We start from the raw sequence: 21509 nt of genomic DNA, 5'->3' as shown, positions 1-21509 counted from the left end.
AACTTTCACCCCGGCGCGCGACGGCAGTGGGTCACGTGATCAGGGCCAACATGGCCGCCGCCGCCGGTGGGAGCTGAGGTGCCGCCGCCGCCGGGCAGCCGGGGGGAATCCGCCCGCATCGCCGCCCTCGCCGGCCGGGCGGCCGCAGGGCCCGGAGCGCCGGAGACCGGGGTTGGGGCGGCACCGTGCGGCGGCCACGGGGTCCCGTTAGAGCATCCCCCGGCGGCTATGCCGAGGGCCCGGAACGGCCGGCGGAGCAGGGGGGCCGGCGGGAGGGAGGAAGTAGGTTTGTTTACGGGCTGTTTGGGGCGGGGCAGCCCGGGACCGGGGTCCAGTGCTGGGGCGGGGGTCAGGGCTCCAGGCCGCGCCTGACGCTCTCTTTTTTTGCTTCTGCCCGGGATCTTCTCCCAGACCTTCCTGCGAGTGCGAGCCAACCGGCAGACCCGACTGAATGGTGAGTCTTGCCCGGCCCCTCCCTCCGCCCCACCCCCGGCCTCCTCCCTCCCTCACTGCCTGAAGCTACGGGCTTGCCTGGGTCTCTTCGACTTTGGGGCCATTTGGCTTCGTCGCAGTCACAGCGCCTGAGAATGTGCTAACCAAGGTGGCCGCCCTCAGTTTCCCCGTCTGTCTAATGGAGGTTATGGTTCCAGCTCTTGCCCACGCCTCTCTGAAGGCCTTCAAGAACCCTGGCGGGCAATAAGTACCAGAGAATGAGGAACAAGCTACACAATTCCACTCGGGAGCTCAGCTTTGAATTTGCAAACTGCTGGGACCTCACTGTACAAGCCGGCAGGGCGCTGAGAATGTTTTTCTTCCAGTTTTTAATCAGTGCCCAGTAGTGTGAATACAGCCTCTCTGCTGAGACTTGACAATGCAGTGAGATCTGGAGTTCCCACGGCAACAGGAACTAACTCATCCCAGGGCTCTTTGAGTTATCAGTCGGCCCACATTTCACAAAGGTGATCAGCGTGGGCTCGACAGCTCTTAGAGGCCTTCTCTGAAAGCACGTCGTGTATGCACTACCTGGCGCCCCCCCTTTTGGATTCAAACCTCTGGAGCATTGCTGTTTGCTGAACACAATTGGATGATCCTAGCTTTTTGTGCTGACATGGGTGTGGTATATCTGGGTGTTAGCTGTAAGGGGCTTTAGGGTCTCTGGCCAGCTCCTGCCACTTGGTTTCTGCTGCCTGGCTGAACTCCAATCTGGGAACGGGAAAGCATTCATTATGGGCTGACCCCATGTTAAGCATCATTATCACAACACTTCTGAGAAGAAAGTGGTAACACACATTTTGTAGATAAGGAAACTGAGGCTGGGAGAGGGGAAGGTGATTTGTTTAAAAACACACAGCTGGGATGTAACTGAACCATGATTTAAACTGAAGTTTACCTTCAAAGCTTGTGCTTCTTTGACCGTGCTGTGTTACCTCCTTAAGCAAATACAGACCTTTCCCTACCTACATTTTAGTAAGCTTAGTTCAGGATTTAGAAGGTGAATGGTGAGTTCATTCATCAGCAAGACAATGCCTTGAGAATTTTCAGGTGTTGTCTAACCCCAACAGGGTGCTTTCCTGGGATTACAAGGGATCTTCTGTCCTGGGTGGCTTGGGCAAGAACAGTGTCCAGTATCACGCCCTCCTTGGCAATTCTGTAAGATTCATTTCTTTATTCAGTCATCAGTGTCTATGATAGGCCCTTTTTATTGGCACACTGCTCAATACAGGCTTCAAGAACCACCAGGGCCCCTTGCCTTTCTGATATCTAGTATTCCTTCTCCATCCCAGTCATGGCTGTAGGGTGCCAAGGTCACTCAAGTCTGAAATTCCAAGCGTTAGGACAGTCAGGGTGAGGGGATCTAGATCTTTGTCCACAAAATCAAGGACGACACTGGAACATAGTCACCTCTCCTGGGTAAGAGCACAGGAAGTTGAAGATGAGGGCCAGGCTACTGACCAAGATGTCTCAGACTTCATGCCAACCCTGGTGGGATGATGGCTTTCCTGTTGGTTTAGGTCTTTCTAGAGTTACTAGTTTGGAGTTGGAATAGCTCCCTGCCTCAGACTCTCAGTAGGCAAGAGTTAGGTCCCCAAGTGCATGTTCTTGCTGCCCTGGCACACTCACGGATCAGTCTTTGTTGCTGCTATCAGTCAGTGGGGAGATTCTTAGGAGAGCATTCTGACCTATGGAGTCAGGCTTGATTTCTTATCCTGCCTTTGCCGCTTTTTAGCTACTTGGACAAGTATCTAGTTCTCGCTGAGCCTTGAGTTTCTTCTGTTAAAATGGATAATACAGCCTTGCTTCAGGTTGACTGTAGAATTAAATGAGCTACTTTGTGTAAGGTATTTGATGCTGAGCCTGATACACAGCTGAAGCTCTAAATTGTAACATCACCTTTCACCTGTGTCCCCCCCACCTAAACTGCATTCATGAGTTTCCCACCAGGATCAATATCCATGAGAAAGTTTTTCCTGGACCTGCAATGGGGAACATTTTTCTCCCCGATTGTCTTGCTACTCCAATCACTCTGGTCTCAGAGTGGCTAGCTCTACTTCTGCTATTGCAGAGGGAGGGGGGCAGTCCCTTGTTTTGACCCCTTCCTGCTTCAGTGACAGGAGGGCTGCAGAGAGGGATTAGTGAGCTAATTAGAAATGATTGCATCTCTCAGCATTAATTAGCAGTGCTGTGGGCTTGCAGTGTGCACTTTGGAATTGAGCCCCCTGCGGGACAGCGTGGCAGGCAGCCGTCTGCCTCAGGGGCCTGCCAGCCCCCTGCACTGATTAGAAATGATAGAACAGGTTTGGGTAGGCACAGTAAAGGCTGCCCTCTCAAAGTACTGTGGGCTCTCTGATTCAGATCCTCTATACCTGTATGACTGGGCCTCAGTCTCCTCTTCTGTAAAATGGGACCAGTGGAGTGCTTATTTCAGCAGCACATATACTAGAATTGGAATGATACAGAGAAGATTAGTATGACTCCTGCACAAAGATGATATGCAAATTCATAAAGCATCCCATATATATGTGTGTGTGTATATATATATTTTTTTTTTTTTTAATTTATTTATTTTTTTTTAATGGTATCTGGACATGAGAGAAAATCTTCCTGAGGGATTCTAGGTAGGATACTAAGGGCTATACCTCAGGGCCCTTGGCCCTGGAACAAAAAAAAGGGTGATGAGTGAACAGCAGGCCAAATCAGGCCCCTGGAGGGACCTTGGGTTCTAGCCAAGAGATGTTCTTTAAGAGAGCCCATGGTCTTGGGTTTCTGGGCAGATATCTAGCAACTTGGAATGTCTTTGCTCACTGGACTTACTGAAGGCTGCAGGTAGGGGAGTATGGATTGAACTTGAGCCAGCTGTGGCCAGAGTGGACACTTTACTGGCCTACCACCAGCCTCCTCCCCAGGTGCTCTTGGCAAGGCTCGGTCCCCAAAGGAGCAGAAGGCGCTGCATAATGAGGGCCAGATCAGGCACTGAACAAAAGGGCTAATGGCTGGCAAGGGGTCAGGATGTGTCAGCTCCACTGGGACCAGGGGAGCTACAGTGACCGTTCGCCTGTTCTGTGCTTTGTTTTCGGTTTCTCCATGCAGCTCGGATTGGGAAAATGAAACGGAGGAAGCAAGATGAAGGGCAGGTATGTCCCCTGTGCAACCGCCCCCTGGCAGGATCGGAGCAGGAGATGAGTAGGCATGTGGAGCATTGCCTTTCTAAGGTAGAGGGGCCATCACTACCTACCTCTTCACCCCTTCCTCCCTCCCTTCCCCTACACTAGCTGCTGACTACCCCCAGATTTATGGGCTGTGTTGGGGTCTCCATGTGGTCTCAGCAGCTTTTTCCTCTCTGTTCTTTGCCCTCTTCCTTTGCTTTCATTCTTCCACTCCTCCCCTGGGGCTCCAATGGAAAATAATTGGGAAGAGGCCCAGGTCTTCGACCTCCAGATTGGTTTATGTGAAAGGGACCCTAGATCTGGAGGCCCATCTGGCTCACCAAAGCTGGAGGTTAGGGCTGTGCCCTCCTCGTAGACCCTGGGGAGCAGGTAGTGGTGGCCTGGGACCCACATGATCCTACTCTGCTCTTCACAGAGGGAAGGCTCCTGTGTGGCCGAGGACGATGCTGTGGACATCGAGCATGAGAATAGCAACCGCTTTGAGGAATATGAGTGGTGCGGGCAGAAGCGGATACGGGCCACCACTCTCCTGGAAGGTGGTTTCCGAGGTACAAGCAGCTGACACATAAGCAGTGGCATTCTGGCGGCCAGGCCTCTGCTGGGTATCCATCTGTTGGGAGCCAAGAGGCCAGGGCTGGTGGCTGGTCATCCGTTCCACCACGTGGGAACTGCTGCTGGCGGGGCTCCTTTGTGACCGTGCTGCCTGCCTGTGATGTGCATATTAAAATGGATGTATTTGGGTGGGGAAATGGAATTGTGAGGCTGCAAGCTAGGAATGACGAGGGGGGCTCTCAGCCTCGGGTGATGCATTGAAGGTGACAGCCAAGCCGCGTTAGCACCTGCATAAAATATTAAAGGGACGGTTATGCATTTATCACTCCATCCCTCTTAAGGCTGATAAATGAGAATCCAGCAACCTGCTGTACACCTCCAGCACTGGGGGCCCTCAGGGCTTCCAGGCAAACACATTGGATTTTCCTCCTCCTCCTCAACCCCACGTCAGGGAAATCAGTTACAGAGGAGAGAGTGAGTTATGGCAAAATTTGACCTCCCCTGAGCTTCATTGGTGAATCTAATTTTAGCTCTGATCCCATCCCTTCTCCCTGGGTGCCCTCTGCCCTGAAGCAAGAGGGGCCTGGGCCCAGCTGCTCCTTGCTTCCCTTGGGCTCCCCAGTTGCTGCAGAGGGGTCTACAGGGCTTTGCACAGCTCCATTACCCTCCTAGCTCCTTGGAGGGATATGACTTCGCTCAGTGGAAGTCTCCCACCCCTCACCAGGTCAAACAGTACACAGGTTGGATGCCCAGGGTCGTGTCCTCTTGTCAGACTCCTCTGCTTTGGGCAGGAGGAAAGGGAAGCAGTTTGCCTCCTGGCCTCCGGCTCTCTGTGCACAAGCACAGCTGGCTCTGCACCTTACAATCATTAAGTGAACCAATCTGCTTCCCATCTGCCTCCAATTCTCTGGGCAACACCCTTGGGAGCCCTGGTGTGTTTGGTCCCCGGGGAATCTCACAGCAGCTGGGAAGAGGGTGTCTGACTTATGGGGGCTTTGCTGCATGGGCTGGTTTCGAGGAGTGGTCTCCATAGTACCGTGCAGTGCAGACTGGATACGTGAAGGGGCAGCAAGCCCAGGTGGGGCATTATGCTTCTGGGTTTCTCTCATTCTCCAAGCATTTGGGGCAAGCCAGAGTGTAAATCAGGAAGGTAAATCAGCCCAAACCATTGCCCGAGCCTGAGTGGAGAGTTCATTTGCCACTTCGCTATTGTCCTGTCCCAGAGTTTTAGAGTGCCTGAGGCCCTGAGAAGATGAGCGGCAAAGACCAGGATCCTGGGAGTGGTACACGCAGGTGTCTGGTGACAGCCCATTCAGGGTCAGTTGCAGGATGCTGCTCTGGGTTCGCTCTGTTGGCAGCTGGAAATACTCACGCCTTCTATTACTGTGGCAACTTCTTAGGTTTCTTGGCACAGATCTGGACCTGATGGTTTCTGGGCACCAGACAAGGCTTACAGGGGATAAAGCTGCATAAGGCCTGCTGATTTGACAGTATTTCCCCGCGCTGGGATGCACTTGGAGAGCCGGTGTGCGGTGCTCTTAGGCCCTGGGCGGGTGTCAGTTTTCTCTGAGTGTTTACACTATGAGGTTGTTCCTTTCAAGAATTCCTGAGGGGAGTTCAAAGGGGGCTTTTCTTTGAGCGATTTGGAGAGCGAGAATGAGAGTGAGGCTTGAAGAGGGAGCAGGGCCGGAGGTGCCTTTATCTGCAGAGAATGGTTCCAGCTTGCCTGATAGAAGCCGCTGCTGCCTCTTAAACAGCTTAGTGCAGTCAAAAGACAGGCAGACTTGAAAGGCTGTTTTACAGCAAGATCAGCGGGGGCCACGAGGCAGAGAGCGGGGCACAGTGGAGCAGAGGAGGCTGAGGCTCCTCAGTGGGGGGGGCATCAAAGGAGGCCCTGGTTGATCCCGACTGCCTCTGCCCCCTGAAACCCTGTCTGCAGAAACTGGCCATCTGTCAGTCTACACTCCCTGGCCAGGACTGGTAGGCCCCAACTCTTGGGGGGTTGGGTGTGGCCCCGCCAGGCGGGCTGGTGTCAGTGTGGTGCATTGATCGCCCGCCGGGCGGGCCGGGCCGCAAGCCGGGCAGCGCGTGCTTAATGTGATTGAAAGGCAGTTAAAATGGCGGTGACCTTTTCAGGAGGAATTAGATTGCCTGCCAAGACCGGTTAGAGGGAGTGATAACGCCGGCTGAAGAAGCTGCCCAGCCGACTTCAGAGAGAGGGAGCAGAGGCAGGATGAGCGGGCGAGCAGTGAGGCCCATTTAAGCTGCGCTGTGCGTGCTGACAGAACAGAGATTGCTGTCCTTGTTAGATATGAAAGAATTGAAGAATTGCAGATAAGTTCCTATATCCGATCATCCCCTATTCCTTCCCCCAGACCAGGGCCCCTTCGTCATCCTCAGCAAAGCTTCCCACCAGGCCCACTGGGAACTGGTTTGATGGAGCAGATCTGTTACCTTGAACATAATCTGCTGTGGAGCCAGTGAACAAGCGAGAGTTTTGGTGGAGACACTTGACTGAGGGGAACGGGCCTTGCAGTTGGACCTATGGCTATTGAGGGCAAGACCGGATAGCTCAGGCCCAGGAGTGTTTGGCATTGGGACTTTAGAACAAAATGAAGGACCAGACAGAACAGGTAAGCACCAAGATAGGTCCAGCTGGACATAGATCTTTAAGAGGCTAAAGGAAATAAAGATTTCAAGAGAGTAGGTTGGAAGGCCTAAAACTTTCAGTGTCTAGGAAATACTGTGGCCTTCTTAGTTCTCAGAAATTCTGGACTGTGTGCCTAAGCTGTTGGACCTCTCAGTACCTTAGGTTTGCTAACCTGCTACTGCTGTTTCCTCCCACCCAGCATTATAGTTGCATAGAGGGTGGCACAGGGCCTAGTGCTTCACCAACATTCCCCTGAGAGAGTTCAGCAGCTAGGAGTAAAAGATAACTCTTCTGGGGTACCATGCCAGCCCTGAGCAGAGCAAGAAGCCTCTGGGCTAGAGTAGCAGGCCCCAGGGAAAACCTAATCATACAGCCCTTGAGGACAAACGTACTCCAATCTGTAGTCAAGAAGGTATGTGACAGACGAACCACACCTTTCCTCATTTTCTATCTCCAGTCCTGGGTCCTAGAGAAGAGACTCATGTTGAGCTTTGATCCCTCCCCTGGATTGGTTGCCAGTGAAAGTTCACCCAGCTGGATTTGGGGAGCCTGGAGCCCACCATATCTGGAGTGGACAGGCTGGAGAGAGGACATAGGAATGGTTGATTTCAGATAAGGTGACAGTGATGTGGCAGGCACAAGAGTGGCAAGATGGAAAAATTTCCCAGGAGGCTGCACAGGAAATAGAAGGTGCTGCAGCTGTCTCTCTGAGCCCTGGCGGGGAAACACATTACTAGAATCCAGCACTGAGCCCCTTTGAAGCAAACAGGTGGAGGGGAGGGAGACTATGGGGACTAAGAGAACTGCTCTTCAGGCCTCTGCCCTGCCCAGATCCTAGCCTAGGGACTGCATTTTTCTCAGGTTCCTGTCTTGGATTTAGGCTGCTTCCAAGTAGTCTGGGATGAGATCTCATGGAGAGGACAGGCAGGGTAGCTGTGGCACAGATTTTTTAACTGGCTGTTGCTTGCTAAAACTTCACGAGATTCTGAGTCAGGGAATGAGAGGTTTTGTGAGTCCAAGGGCACGGAGAAGTAGGCCTTCCCCTAGCCCCTGCTCCCTTTGGCATGTTAGTTCCCAGAAGGTGGGAGCCCCAGCTGCTAAAAATGTTCCCCAGTGCAGCCGTGCTGCCTTGTCTGGTCAGTGACAGGTGTTGGAACAGCCGACTGCTGGAGGCAGTCTTGATATGGAGAGGGTTAGGGCTGCTGCCTTCCAGCTCCCTACCACCTTTAGTTATAACTGTCGCCTGGTGGGAGGGGTGAGAAGAGGTGGCAAAGAGCAGGGCACCTCCGTCCCCTGTGGCGACTGACGGGGATTTAATCGCCTTTTGGAACACAATTGTTAAGCTGGGACAGAGGGAGTGCAAGCAGAAGGAGCAAGTATCAATGGTTTTAAACGGCGTCTGTCTCTCTGCGTCTCTCCTGACGTGAGGCAGTGAAACGCGTTATTGAGGAGGCCCGGAAAGTGGCTAAGTGCGTTTGACACACGCCAACTCCCTGCCTCCACACTGGATAATTGCATTGTCAACTGTTCAGCGAGGTGGCAGGTGACACTGCAGGCCGATTGATTGTCCCGCATCGCAGCTCCCCAGACTGTCAGCTCCCCAATCGATGGCGTTTACACAAGACACCGTAACTGCATCTGTAACTAATTCCAGTGTAAAACTCTCCGGAAGCTGCTGCCCCTGTCTCCTCCCCACACACACAACCCCCCCGCCCCCGCCACAAGAGCACAGCCTCTGGAGGGCCCCAAGACTTTCCTTTCTCCCTGGGCTCTGGTTTTGTTAGGAGCAGCAGGTGAGGAAATTGATGGCTCCTTTTTTTTGTGGTTTCAGGTTCCAGGACGTTAGTGCCCCCAGTAAACGGGCATCTCCAGTTTCTCAATCGATCACCTAATCGATTGATTAAATTAACACTGATTTTTTTTTTTTTTCTTCTCCTCAATGAGCCAGGAAGAAATGAGTTTATGGGAGAGGGGTCATTTTTATAAAATTTAGACTTGCTTATCATTTCTGTACCGAATCCTCTTTTTCTCTGTTGCCAAGTACTCATTTGCAGGGAAGGGATTTTTCACACTGCCCACCCTCCCAGAACCCACTCTGCTGAGTGTCATTGACCATCAGGCTCAGTTTGCTTATAGATAGCAGCCCAGCACATTGTGCTACTTTAGGTGGGGCTGAGCCATAGCAAGGGGCCTCCCCTGCTGACTAAAGGGTACTCCAGGTCATCTTGGAGGTCCAGGGAGCTGAGTCTCTTCCCTGGATAGCAGCAGCAGGAGTGGCAGCTTGCTTGTTATCCCCAGAGCTATACAGAACAGGAGCCAGAGGCTTGGAAAGGAGCTCTGTGTGCCATCTTGCCTCTGAGTACTGGCTTGGGATGTGCCAGCAGCTGAGAACATAAAATGACTGTGGAGCTTTCCTCTCAAACCAGGGAAGGGGGGGGGCAAGCTGGTGGGGGCGCTGTCTGCGTAAAATGGCTTTATGGCCGTTTCTTTTTATTATGATTCTGCCAGAAGTCAGCAAGTGACATTTCATTAAGAAAATAAAGTTTAATGTGCTGGGAAGGAGGTTGGAGCAGGCTGGGGCAGCATAAGAGGGAAATTGGCAGTGGCAGCCCGTTCTGAACACCTGTGGGGGTAGGAAGAAGTTCCCAACATCTGTCTCCACTGCAGGATGGGGTCAGGGTCAGAATGAACTGCTCAGACCAGAGACAGGCCTTTTCCTTGGCAGATAAGATGTGCCATGCTCTCTGTCCTGCCTGGCTGGTCAGAGGAGCAGGAGGTTACCACCCAGCTGGGGGAAGCTGATAGGGAAGGTTGTATCCTGAGTGGCTTCACACCTCAGCCTCCTTTCTGACGCAGGGCTCTCAGCACTTCGTAGAACAGTATCATCAGTGGTTAGTCATTTCTGCTGGGGTGTCTTGTATAGCACCTGCTCTGGGCCTGGCCAGGTCTGCTGGATGGTGCTGAGATCACAGTAGTGAGTCAGACCTGGGCTTTCAGTCCGTGAGGGACCATGACAATACATGTAATGACTTTGGAGTTCCATAGGAGTCCATGTGGACACCAAGGAAAGGACACCTATCTGTATAGAAATACCTGGGGAAGTCTCCACACTGAGCACCTTGAGGGTGGGGATCAGATCTTGAAATTCTTTGTCTCCAATGCCAACCCAGGCAGAGGATGAGCTCAGTAAAGGCTGAAAGAATATTCCTGAGGTGAGTTCATTGCGGAAGTATTTCTGGAGCAGCTATGCATATAGGCACTGTGAGTTCCTAACAGGAAGCGTGGTTGAGCTAGGTCAGACTTGCAGAACAAGCAGGCATCTGTTTTGTAGACCAGGAGGGAGAAGAGGTAATAAGATGTACAAAAGCACAGGAACACGAGCAAACACATAGGGTTGGGGAAAGCACAGTAGCTATGCTCTGCTGGAGTATGAGTCCTGTTCTAGGCCTGTCAGAGGAGAGGACTTCAGGCCATTGGGCTACTTTCTGTGTTGAGAAACTGGGACCTTTCCTGGCATCTTTGGGGTACCCTGTTTTATCAGCTTTGCCATGGATTCTTTGCTTTCCTTTTTGTCCACTTACCAGGCAGGGCTGGGCAGGGCCAGGCTGAGGCAAAGATGGGAGGCTGACTGCTGAGCTGCATGTACGTGGGGGCGGGGGCGTTGGCAGGGTTCGGGGGCACAGGCTGTAAGTGAACCTGATAGCTACATTCTGATTGATGGCAGAGTTTGTCTCCCAAACTGTCAGAGGGTTTATAGAGGTGCCACTCACCCACAAGGAGGGAATTGCTTGTCAGGACACCTGGCTGTGAACAGGAGACAGAGCTGTAACTTGGTGTTTTCTCAGCTTAATGGCCCTGCTGCTGACCTGCCTGCTGCCTCGAGTTTGTTGATGCCTCAGTGTAGAGGGGGAAATGAGGATTGTCGGGGAGGGGTGGAGCCTAGGCAGTGCCTAGCTTCTCTCTTTCCCTTGTGCTGTTTGCCTTTGGGATGGATGGAGCCTTTGTGAGACCAGAGACCAGAGGTGTAGATGGGAGAAGAAAGATCAGGAAGAAAATGCTTTGGAAATGGACTTGAAAGATGGAGAACTTTCCACATGGAGTGAATAGCACAAGCTAAAGTCTCAAGAACAGGATATACAGGGTTTTCTGAAGAGCAGTAAATAGCGTATCTGTAGGCATCTGGCTTATGGAGTAAAATGAGAAAAAGAGCAAAGGTGGAGAAGTAGGTGCATCCACATCTTGACGGATCTGGCTGAGAAGATTTTGTATGCAGTGGGAAGCCATAGCTGGTTTTGGAGCTGGGAAAGGAATGGTCAGAGCCATATGGTAAGCAGGATAAAGGAATAGACAAGAGGCTCGAGGACCCGTTATAAGATTGTCATCCTGATGAGAGTGGAAAGAATGGATAAGAAGAAATTTATGAGATTATCAGACAGAACCCTGAGCTGCTTCCTCATCTCTTTGATGATTTCCTTGCTGCTTCTACTTGCCACAGATTCCATCGTTTTCATCTCTCTCTGTCCTGGCATGGTTGCTATGCTGGCCAATAGGGTATGGTCTCAGTCCACTGAGAGGAGTCAGAGGCAGGGAGGGAGAAGCAATCGGCTTTGTGGCCCCTGACCCTGGCCATCAGGAAGGGTGGTCCTGGGTGTCAGAGCACATAGCAGGTTAAGGGGGCCTAATGTGACTTCAGCAGCTCCCCCACTCCCCATTGGCCAGGGGTCTACCAGTGGCTAGGCCAAGCACACCTTGGTAGGGACAGCCACCTGCCTGGCCAACGGCCCTGTGTCCACCCAGCCTGCTTGTCTTCATGGATTGCTTTCAGAAGCAGGTGTGCGTGCCTTCCTCCCTCATCTGTCCCTTCCTAATCCCTTTATAACTGCACTTGTCCAGGAATCTGGGCTGAGTGAGGTGGAGATGAATAATTAATGTCAGGCGCTTCAGACACCAAATATTTGAACAGCTGCCTGGTGTTTTTGCTGGCAAGGACCTGGCGGCCAAAATCAGGACATTGGCTGGGGGTCTTGCTGTGTGCCTCTGACTGGCCCTAGCCAGTTTGCTCTTCCCTCTGATGGACTGTCAGGCTGGACCATGGGACACAGGGGGATGCCCAGGTCCTGGTTGGGGATAGCCTTGTAGACCTGAATTTCTGTGTCTTCTTCCTGCTCTTCCTAGACCTAGAAGACAGGTGGGCAGCAGGGCTAGCTTGGGTGTCTCCTGAGGACCTAACATAGTGTATGAATGGTCTAGTTTATGAGCAGAGACCACTAGGAGCAGCAGGAAGTGGCAGAGAAGGATGAGGTACGCAGAGTGAAAGGGATTGGAGTGTCAGAGCCACGAGTACCTAAGTAATTGGCTTTCTATGTTCCAGGCCCAAATTTCTGAGCCTTACCTGGCCCAAAACCTGACCCCTACCTAGGGAGAACAGAAAGGGCACTCTTGGCCTAGTCTTGCTGGCCCCTGGCCCTCCTCACGTCCTGCTTCCCACAGGCTCTGGCTTCGTCATGTGCAGCGGCAAGGAGAATCCGGACAGTGATGCTGACCTGGATGTGGATGGGGATGACACTCTGGAGTATGGGAAGCCACAGTATCCTTGGGGCACTGTGGGACAAGGTGGGGCTGGTGGGACAGGTCAAAGGGAATTTAAAAAGTAGCCAGCACCTCTGGTACTTGCCCATACCATCCACACCCCACCCCCCCCCCCTTTGGGGTCAGTGTCTGAGCTTTAACTAGGATTCAACCTTCATGGCCTACTGTAAACTAGGATCTGTTGTCCTTGACCACCATGCCAGATACACAGAAGCTGACGTCATCCCCTGCACAGGCGAGGAGCCTGGTGAAGCCAAGGAGAGAGAGGCACTCCGGGGTGCAGTCCTAAAGCAAGTGTGGGCACAGGCTTGGGTGGGTGGGATAGAGGGGTGGGAAGTCCTGAGGCAGGGGTCAGCCTAGTACCCACTCTCAGGGCTGCCCCACCTGCCTTTAGAGCTCACTTTGTTCTTTTCTTCTCCTTTCCCTAGTGGCGGCCCTCCCAGCACACGCATCACGCCCGAGTTCTCTAAATGGGCCAGTGATGGTAAGTCCTGACCCACCACAGGAGTAATTAATGGGTAGAGGAGACCTCTTTGGGTGGTGGTGACTGACTCAAGCCCAGCCCCTCACCTGTGCTGCCCAGTCTGGCCAGAGTATGAGTTGCCCCTCTGTCCCAGCAGAGATGCCATCTACCAGCAACGGTGAGAGCAGCAAGCAGGAAGCCATGCAGAAGACCTGCAAGAATAGTGACATCGAGAAGTGAGTGTCTGGCCAGGAGGGGGGCCTCTGGAATGGCAGTTCAGAGGGAGGGGGGAGAGAGGGGCTCTTTGCTAGCAGGAAGGCCTGCTGCTAAGGCTCCTGGCCTCCAGAACGCGACTTAATCCTGCAGCCCTGGGCACACGACGGGCATTGGGGCCCAGCTGGTGCTAAGCATGACTCTGTGAATTGATCACTGGGCCACGGCCCTGGGAGTCTTGGCGGAGGGAGGAGTAGTCCGCCTGCCTGCCTGCCCGCTGCGGCGGCCTCCGCCCGGGAATGTGATGTATGGCCGCCCAGCCCAGCCGGCGCACTTGATTCATCTCCAGTTTCTGTTTCTTAATCGGGAGCTAAATTGGTTTCATTTTTCTTGTCCCGGGTGGCGCTTGCAGTGGGTTTTAGGCAGGAGCATTGGGTCTCATCACTTCTGGTAGGAATTTTTGGCCTAGGTTCTCTGGCAGGGGAAAAGGGGATCTGTTAGCACTTCACATGGGGCTGGGCAGCCCCTGGCCTGGATCCCCAGGAGCCACAAGCAAATCAGTTGGGCATCTTACTGTCTTTCCAGAAGCCCATGCAAGGCCAGTTCTGGCCCAAGAGGTGGTATTGTCCAGCTCTGGCTGCCTGGAGTTGCTGCTGTTGGCCATTGCTTAACTCCCCGCACCCCACCCCTCTCTCTGCTGGAGGCTAGGTTGCCTGGGGTTAAAAGGCAGCCTCTTCATTCCAGGGCCAGTGTTCCATCTTGCCTCCTGCCAGGAGAGTGGATTGCAGGCCGGTGCAGGGCTGGGTCGGTGGCCCAGGGTCACCTCCCATTTGTTTCCCTCCATTTTGTGTTGTCATAAATTCATTCCAGCCCGTTGTGGTTGATCAGTTTATCTCGGCCGGGGCCGCGAGTGCTGCTGGCATGATGTATGGGCCGCGGCTCGGGGCCCGGCTGCCCATGAATCACCGCAGCTGCTCCGTGTCAGTGCTGGAGCGGGCCGCACGGGTTCGGCGCAACCAGCATGGGGGGGGGGGGGGGGGAGGAATGACGTATGGATGTTTATTTAATAATTCTCTCCTACTCCAGCTGAGCGGGGCGGGCGGGGCCATAAGGGGCGCCCACCCTCGTCTGGAGGGGCTGCTCATAAATCAGAAAGACAAGATCATTAATCAGGGATGGCGCCCGAGGGGGAGGTGGGGGCCAGAGCTAGTGGCCATCCATGAAGGTACTACCCACCCAAGGCTGGAGAAAGTTGAGACTTCTGTCCCACCTGTGTGAGCACAGGAACCAGTAGGCAGGGTTCTCTGGGATGCGTCATAGACACTCAGTCATATGCAGAGATCTCCACTGGGTCTGGATCTGCCCAGATTGGGACCCTTCAGTCCCTATGGCTTCTCTCTTCCTCGTATACAACATAGGTTCCTGTCCTAGATCTTATTCACCACCTAGGGGAAGCAGGAAGGTAGGATGCCATAGTTTCTTCCAGGAAATTCTCCACTCCATGCCTTGGAGGGTCTCAGGAATAACTCAGAAGCAGCCTGGATCAGGAGCTAGAGAATTGGGTATTACACCAGAGCAGAGATTAGAGGTCAGGTGTATGCTGAGCAAATCCACAATAAGGTGGGCTCTGGAGTTGGATGTGGCCTTGGAGCTTTTGGGTATAAAGGGAGAGATGGCTTCATTCTCTCTTGGCCCCATCCTGTTTGCTTTGTATATCTAACTCCTCTGATTTGGGGTTTGAGAGTGCTCAGCTCTGGGGTAGCCCTGTGCCCCCAACTCCAGGCCTTTGTTTCCCAATTTTCAAAATAACTACATAGGACCAGGCAAATGCCCAGCATGGTCGTTGGGAGAGAAAGAGAGCACAGCTACCCATCCTTGTCTCCTTGTCAAGAATTTACCAGCAGATGGGGTGGCACATATGGCATTGGGCAAAATGCCAGGGGAAGAGCCAGCTGTGCTGGTGATAGTAAGGGTAGAGGGGGTGGTGAAGGCTTCCAGATCTGGAAAGTTGAATGGACACTTCCAGAGAATCAGCCAATGCCAGAGGAAATGGAGTCAAGCCCTTTGCAGCTTCCCTGGAGAGACGTAGGGCAGAGAGGGAGTCACAGACCTATGGATAATAGATCTAGGGCATCTCTGGCATAGGGACACAGCCATCGAGAAGTCATATTCTGTGTTTCTGCTAAGAAATTCGAATTCAAATTCTGTATTTCTGCCCTAAGAGAGAAAGGTCAGAGATCAAAGTTTGTTGTTGCCCGTGGAATGTTACCCACCATCCTCCCTGTGCCCCCCAGTACCACTTATGCCCAGCAGGGAAAGACCATCTGTAAGCTTTCAGGCTTTCTGAACCGATTTTCTGCTCCAAGCTAGCAGAACAGCTCACCCTAGGAGAACATCTCTACCACACTGCACCACACTTACAATTCCCCCTCAGTCCGCTCTTTCTCCTGATTGAATACATCTTGTAGCCTCAGCTCTTCAGCTCTTACCCTGTCACAGCCCTCCTCCAACACCCCCAGCAACTTCCCATTGCCTGTGAGATAAACTTCACTTTCTGATTGTGCCTCTGAAGTCTTTTCTGATAGAATCTCCTTGCCCACTTTAGCATTGTCTACTTACCCACAGGTGAGCCTTAAACAGCCACCTGGGTCTCTTGGGCCTCTTAGCCTGTGTTCCTACTGGTCCCTAGACCTGGAGACCCAGCTCCTCCTGGGTATTTCCAGTGTTGTAATGTTAGTCATGTAGTTCTTGGTTGATCACAGCATCTGTCTTTGGGGTTTGAATCCCACCTCCCCCATTCTGTGTGAACCATAAGCAAGCTATTTAATGTTCCTTTGCTGCTTTAGTTTCTTCATATGTAAAATGGGAATATTCGAATCTCCTCATGGGGTTTTGTGAGGTGTAAATAAAATAATAATTTTCAATCCCTCAGTACAGGCCCTGGCATTCAGTAAGCACTTAATAAATGTTGGCTCTTTTATTTGCATTACCATCATTGTTATTCCCTAACGCCCATCTCTAGTAGCGTCTTCTCCAAGAAGCATTCTTCTCCCTCGGTGAGCTCCTCTGGGTTCTGTCCACTTGTTTTAGGAGGGGTAGGAGGGATCAGTCCTCAGGATAGTCCTAGCTATTCACTAGCTAGTTCAGTACTGCAGCCCAAAGAGTCTTCAAGAAGTTACAGGGGACCTTCACGGGCAGGACTTGAACAGCAGGCGAGGACTCTCAGGCCATCTGATATGCCTGCCCAGGAAGAAACAACAAGGAGCCCTTGAGGTAGGCAGGCCTGTGGCCCAGGACTGGATTCTGTGGGACTCACGCAGTCCCCACATCTCTGACTGTTCCAGGAGTGAGACTGGCTTTTCGGTCAACTAAGATTTACTCATACTCACGTGCCTGCCAGGGGGCTGACGTTCGTAGTCAGTATTGGTGGCATGGGCAGCTTGCCCTTGGAAAACTACGCCTCGTACAGGAGACAAGGACGTTTGCAGTTGTGTTGCTGTGGTGGAGTCCGGTGCAGGGTGCTATAGAGTACAGAAGAGCAGCCACCGGCAGTGGTGCTGTCAGGAGGGTTGGAAAAGGCTTCTGGTGAGTTAGGAGGTAGGGTGGCCCAGAGGAAGCAGAAAGTGCCGCAGGAAGCCAAGGGAGTGAAAAATGGTGGAGCGTGTGGAGAGGCTTTATAGTTTGGTGTGGATAGAGCATCAAGTGTGGCACAGTGCTGAAGGATGCAGGCTGGGGCTAGACCAAGGAGTCCCCGGTCTCAGTTTATGAGGAGTTTAGTAGAGCTTTATTCTGAGGGAAACATTGAGATGTTAGAAGTAGAAACAGTCAAATTTGCAAAATTCTAGGTGCTGGGAGAATGGAATGAGGGATCTGGAGGCAGAGGGGCCATTCAGGTCAGTGGAGGGATCGTAGGAGAAGTCATGAGGGCCTGGACTAGTGGTAGCGGTGGAGAGACTACAGATACTAGGAGCTAGATGACAGATTGTGGGCGCCGAGGGTGACTGGGAAGCAATGGTTTGAGAATGGTTCCTACGTATCTGGTTTGGAAATTGACCAGGATGGAGGTGGAAGAACAAGGAGGATGAGGAGTTCAATTCCAGAAGATGGAGTTTCCAAATATAGGATATGGGCAGGTGGGGGGCGGGGATATCCGGGAGACATTTATATATGCAGTTCTGGAATTTAAGGGTGGTGTGGGCTGGAGGTTCAGATTAGAGATGTCAGCCTGCTGCCTGCCCAACCATGCTGTCCTCTTCACAGAATCACCGAAGATTCAGCTGTGACCACGTTTGAGGCCCTGAAGGCTCGGGTCAGGGAACTTGAACGGCAGCTATCCCGTGGGGACCGTTACAAATGCCTCATCTGTATGGTGAGAGAAAGGGAACCTGGGATGCCTTTGGTCAGGCTTCAGTGCCCTCTGGGGGTTGGAAAGGGCCTCTGCACTGTGATCTGAGCTCTTTAGAGGGTAGACCAGCCTCAGAGTGACCCCCCCCCCTCCTTCTCTGCCCACCTCCTCCCTAGGACTCATACTCGATGCCCCTAACGTCCATCCAGTGTTGGCATGTGCACTGCGAGGAGTGCTGGCTGCGGACCCTGGTGAGGTGGCATGGGGGTTGGGGAGTGGGTGGCTACTTCCGGTGCTACCCACATGTCCATGCTTACGCTTGAGCCTGCTTGAGGGGAGGGAGGTGCAAGGGCAGGGGAGAGCACGAGCATCAAACACAGCAGCGGGAAACCAGGATGTTCACCCCCCCAAACTCCCCCCATTCTTGTCTCCACCACCAGCTTTATTAAATTCTCTCCCTCCATGGGTTCACTGCCTGCTCTGCCCACCCCCAAGGCCCACTGTATCACACGTATTGGTGTGATCCCAGGTCAGGAGGAGGCTGGGTGTGGATAAGCAGGACTAGGGCCTCAGCCCCTCCCCCTGCCATTACTAAGCTCCTTCTGCTCCTGCCCCTGTTCTTCGCTCGGGAGCAGCCATTAAAATGTCGCCCGGAGACAGCAATAAAAGGCCCGGACGTGGGCTCTGTGTCCTGATCAAAGGCCGCATGTAATCTCGTTAGGGCCGAGGCAGCCACAGCTGGACCCAGCCTTGTTCTCATTACTGGGGCTCCCGCTGCGGGGCTGGCCAGGCGGTTTGATCCTGGCGTCCCCCCAACACAGGAGCATGCCTGCCTGCTTGCAGAGGCTGCCCATGCATCCCCAGCCTGGGCTGACAGGACCAAGGTGCCAGCATACAACTGGTGCAGGGGGACATGGCTCTGGGCCCAGGTGCTCTCATGAGCAAGTATGCAGCATAGTGTGCATAACCAGAGCCCTCCCTGTTCTCCCTGCAGGGTGCCAAGAAGCTCTGCCCTCAGTGCAACACCATCACAGCGCCCGGAGACCTGCGGAGAATCTACTTGTGAGCTAGCCACCCCCAGCAGGCCTTGCCTGGAGCAGCCCCACCTGCCCGCCTCTGTGACGTGACCCTCCCCCTTGTACATATTTGCACACAGGTTCCCCATGTACATACATGCGCACACACACGTGCACATTCGTGTGCGTGCACACACACACACACACACACATACACACACACGCACACACGCACACACGACTCTGGAGCCAGAGTGGAGGCTGAGACCCAGGCCTTGCCTGCTGGTTCCCACCAAAACTGAGGACCATACTGCTGTTTGGGGTTTTGTTCCCAAGGTGGGGCAAGGAGGTGGGAGTGAAGGGGAATAGTTGGGCAAGGCTCCTGAGATACAGCCCCCAGACTGACAGACGGACAGACAGACATGCAAACACCAGACTGAAGCACATGTAATATAGACTGTGTATGTTTACAATGTTGTGTATAAATGGGACAACCCCTCGCCCCCCACTCCACCCTCACCCCTTTGGTTGTATGATTTTCTTCTTTTTTTAAGAACACCTGGAAGCAGTGCCCCCTTCAGGGCTGGCTGGGGGCTCGGCCCATCCACCTCTCAGGGTGCCTGCCTCTCTCTCTCCCATGGTATCCCTTCCCTCTCCCACGTGCTCGGTGTTCAGTGGTGTATATTTCTTCCCCCAGACATGGGGCACATGCCTCAAGGGACACGATCCTCTCCTTAGTCTTAGCTCCTGGGGCTCTTTATAAGGAGTTGGGGGAGAGGGGAGACACAGGAAATGGGAACCGAGCTGAAGCAGGGGCTGAGATTGGGGCTGGATGAGTATGCTCCTGGCTGCCCAGCCTTCTACCAAGAACCATTCCTGGGATTAGAACTGCTGTTCCCAGGGAAAGTGGTCTCCCCCGCCCCTCCTGTGGGCCCCACGGTGTGATGCTGTGTCTGTATATTCTATACAAAGGTACTTGTCCTTTCCCTTTGTAAACTACATTTGACATGGATTAAACCAATATAAACAGCTGCTGCCTGTGTGTATGTGTGCAGGAAGGGGTAGGTGATGGGGTGGTATGGACAGAGGTAGTTAAGGAGTTAATTCCTGCAGCAGTGTGGGGAAGAGGACTTGGATGTCCCTGTGAAGCAGAAGCAGTGCAGGGTTGGTCCACTGGGGGTGGGGGGCCTGAAGCACTCCCATCAGGGGTGGGGGTGGAGCTGGGGACCTGGACTCCTGACTATTGATGGGTAGGGGCTCCAGGTTAATTCCTTATCGATGCAGAATCGTCAGCTCATTAATCACAGAAGAGGTCAGAGCTTGGGGGTACAGAGGGGATGCAAGCTCTATCCCCCAATCTAGAGCAGAAGCAGCTATGAGCTTGGGTAAAGACAAGCCTCAAGCCCCTATACCTTTCTAATGCCCAGAAATGAGCCAGGGACCAAATGGAACAAGCATCTTGGTCTCTGCGACCTTTTTTCTAGTGACCAGCACCCCAGTATAGCTACTCCCTAGATTCTCAAATAGCTACCGTAGAAACCCCAGTTCTCCAAGGTGGACCTTCATGTCAGGGAACTGAAGCTGGCCAGCTAGCACCAGAGATTCACTCTATCAAATCATCCCCAAGGCTACCCACTGCCAGTGAGTAATCCACATCCTGGGCGCTCTGGCAGGTGCTCACAACTGCAGATGAGTCCTTTCCTTTACACATTCTCACACACCAGGCCCGTCGTCCACCTTTCCAAATTCTCCACCTTAGACACACCGATCTCTGGGTGCCTGCGATGCATATACTACAGAATAGGATCCAGTTGGCAGCTCCTGCCTCTTGGTTAGAGCCTAGTGAAGGCCCTGCAAAGACCCGCGCCCAGCTTGATGGCATCGAGTATCCTAAATAGGAGAAACCTGGGGCCCAAGATTCCGGGGAATGTAAGTGTCCTGCCAAAGCAGGGCGGCCCCAGTAATGGCTGGTTTTGGAAGAGAGGTGGATAATGTCCAGTTCACATCGGGCTGGCTGCTTTCAGGTCTCAACTCTCCCCTCTCCTTGTCTTGGACTTAGCAAGTCCCTGATGGCTGGTTACTCTCACCCTAGGGGCCATATGCTCTCAAATAGGGGACGTTAACCCTGCATGAGGGCACGAAGCCCACTCTGCCACGGGATCCTTAAGCTTGGTCTCATGGCCCAGGCAGCACTGCCACCTGTTGGCCATGGCTAGGAATGCAACCACACAGCACCGGGGGATTGGAGGCAACTGTCTCAGCGGTCCCAGAGGGCTGACAGATGCAAATTGAGCTCAGCTCTTGAGACAGAGTCCATCAGCCCTGAGACTATCAAGGGTTAGCTGCCACCCAGAACTTGGCCAGCCATCTCCTTCACTGTCAAATTATCAAAGCCCATTCCTGCCCCACCAAGTCCCTTGAATACCATAGCAGGCTCATCCAATCAACATATTTACTGAGTACCTACTACGTGCCAGCATTGTGCAGCAGTGACTTATAGAATGAGAGATGATACAGAACTCTAAGGCTGAAGCCCCCTCTCCTGCCTGGAGATGATCCAAGTGCATCTCTCAAGAAGATGGAGTTGATTGTTTTAGTCAAATGGCCCCCAGCCCTGGTTCTGATCTTCAGGGCTACTGAGTTTGTCCCAGCTCCTGTACGGCGCTACTGTCTTCCTGCTCCCCACTCCACCTGCCTGTTACACACCTTGCAGCTTTCCTGAACCAGTGGCTTCCTGGTAGTGTGACGGACCCAGGCAGGCCTGCCACCTCTGCATCCTCAGCTCCCCATCTGGCTCAGGCTCCCCGGCAGTGAGCACAGAGAAGCCTCTCTTGGTGAACTATTAAGTGGGATCTAGGCGGATGGTGCTTCATGCTGCAGGGCTTTGCCCTTCTGGGGCCTTGGGGTAGGGACATCATAGCCCCTGCCCCGGCCTGACCCTCCTTTCTGGCACCTCCCACAAAGCTCACCTTCCCTTCAAGAAGTCAAAGATCAACCCTGGGGTTCATCAGCAATC

The 21509-nt window shown here is 53.2% G+C and overlaps 1 protein-coding gene, 1 long non-coding RNA gene and 1 other non-coding gene across 5 annotated transcripts in view; 2 read left to right on the top strand and 1 right to left on the bottom strand.

Annotated features, from left to right (window-relative positions):
- RNF220 (ring finger protein 220) overlaps positions 1–19525 on the top strand; it is a 225058-nt gene extending 205533 nt beyond the window's left edge. Inside the window, exons 1-11 of one of the 3 annotated variants that reach the window (XM_053896160.1) lie at positions 28–282; positions 412–454; positions 3589–3710; positions 4081–4213; positions 12358–12454; positions 12660–12746; positions 12885–12940; positions 13077–13155; positions 17393–17501; positions 17654–17728; positions 18472–19525. In XM_053896160.1, coding sequence (XP_053752135.1) covers positions 229–282; positions 412–454; positions 3589–3710; positions 4081–4213; positions 12358–12454; positions 12660–12746; positions 12885–12940; positions 13077–13155; positions 17393–17501; positions 17654–17728; positions 18472–18543 — 927 coding nt within the window. In that variant the 5' untranslated portion in view covers positions 28–228 and the 3' untranslated portion in view covers positions 18544–19525. Of the gene's footprint in view, positions 1–27; positions 283–411; positions 455–3588; positions 3711–4080; positions 4214–12357; positions 12455–12659; positions 12747–12884; positions 12941–13076; positions 13156–17392; positions 17502–17653; positions 17729–18471 lie in introns of those variants that run through there. The other 2 variants (XM_019429025.2, XM_019429020.2) reach the window with 2 other exon arrangements.
- Positions 2914–3020, top strand: LOC128775957 (U6 spliceosomal RNA). Its single transcript, XR_008420935.1, has one exon. It is a non-coding gene; the product is annotated as a U6 spliceosomal RNA (small nuclear RNA).
- LOC128775289 (uncharacterized) lies at positions 3060–13453 on the bottom strand. The gene is made up of 2 exons (XR_008419912.1): positions 13027–13453; positions 3060–4504 (listed from the first exon to the last, which is right to left on the bottom strand). It is a non-coding gene; the product is annotated as an uncharacterized LOC128775289 (long non-coding RNA).
- Positions 19526–21509: the final 1984 nt, after the last annotated feature.

Source organism: Panthera pardus, unplaced genomic scaffold (genome assembly GCF_024362965.1).
Source record: "Panthera pardus isolate Hobbes unplaced genomic scaffold, ASM2436296v1 HiC_scaffold_11, whole genome shotgun sequence".
NCBI lineage: Eukaryota > Metazoa > Chordata > Mammalia > Carnivora > Felidae > Panthera > Panthera pardus.
The sequence above is the reverse complement of the archived record's forward strand: the minus strand, read 5'-3'. Positions and strand labels throughout refer to the sequence as shown.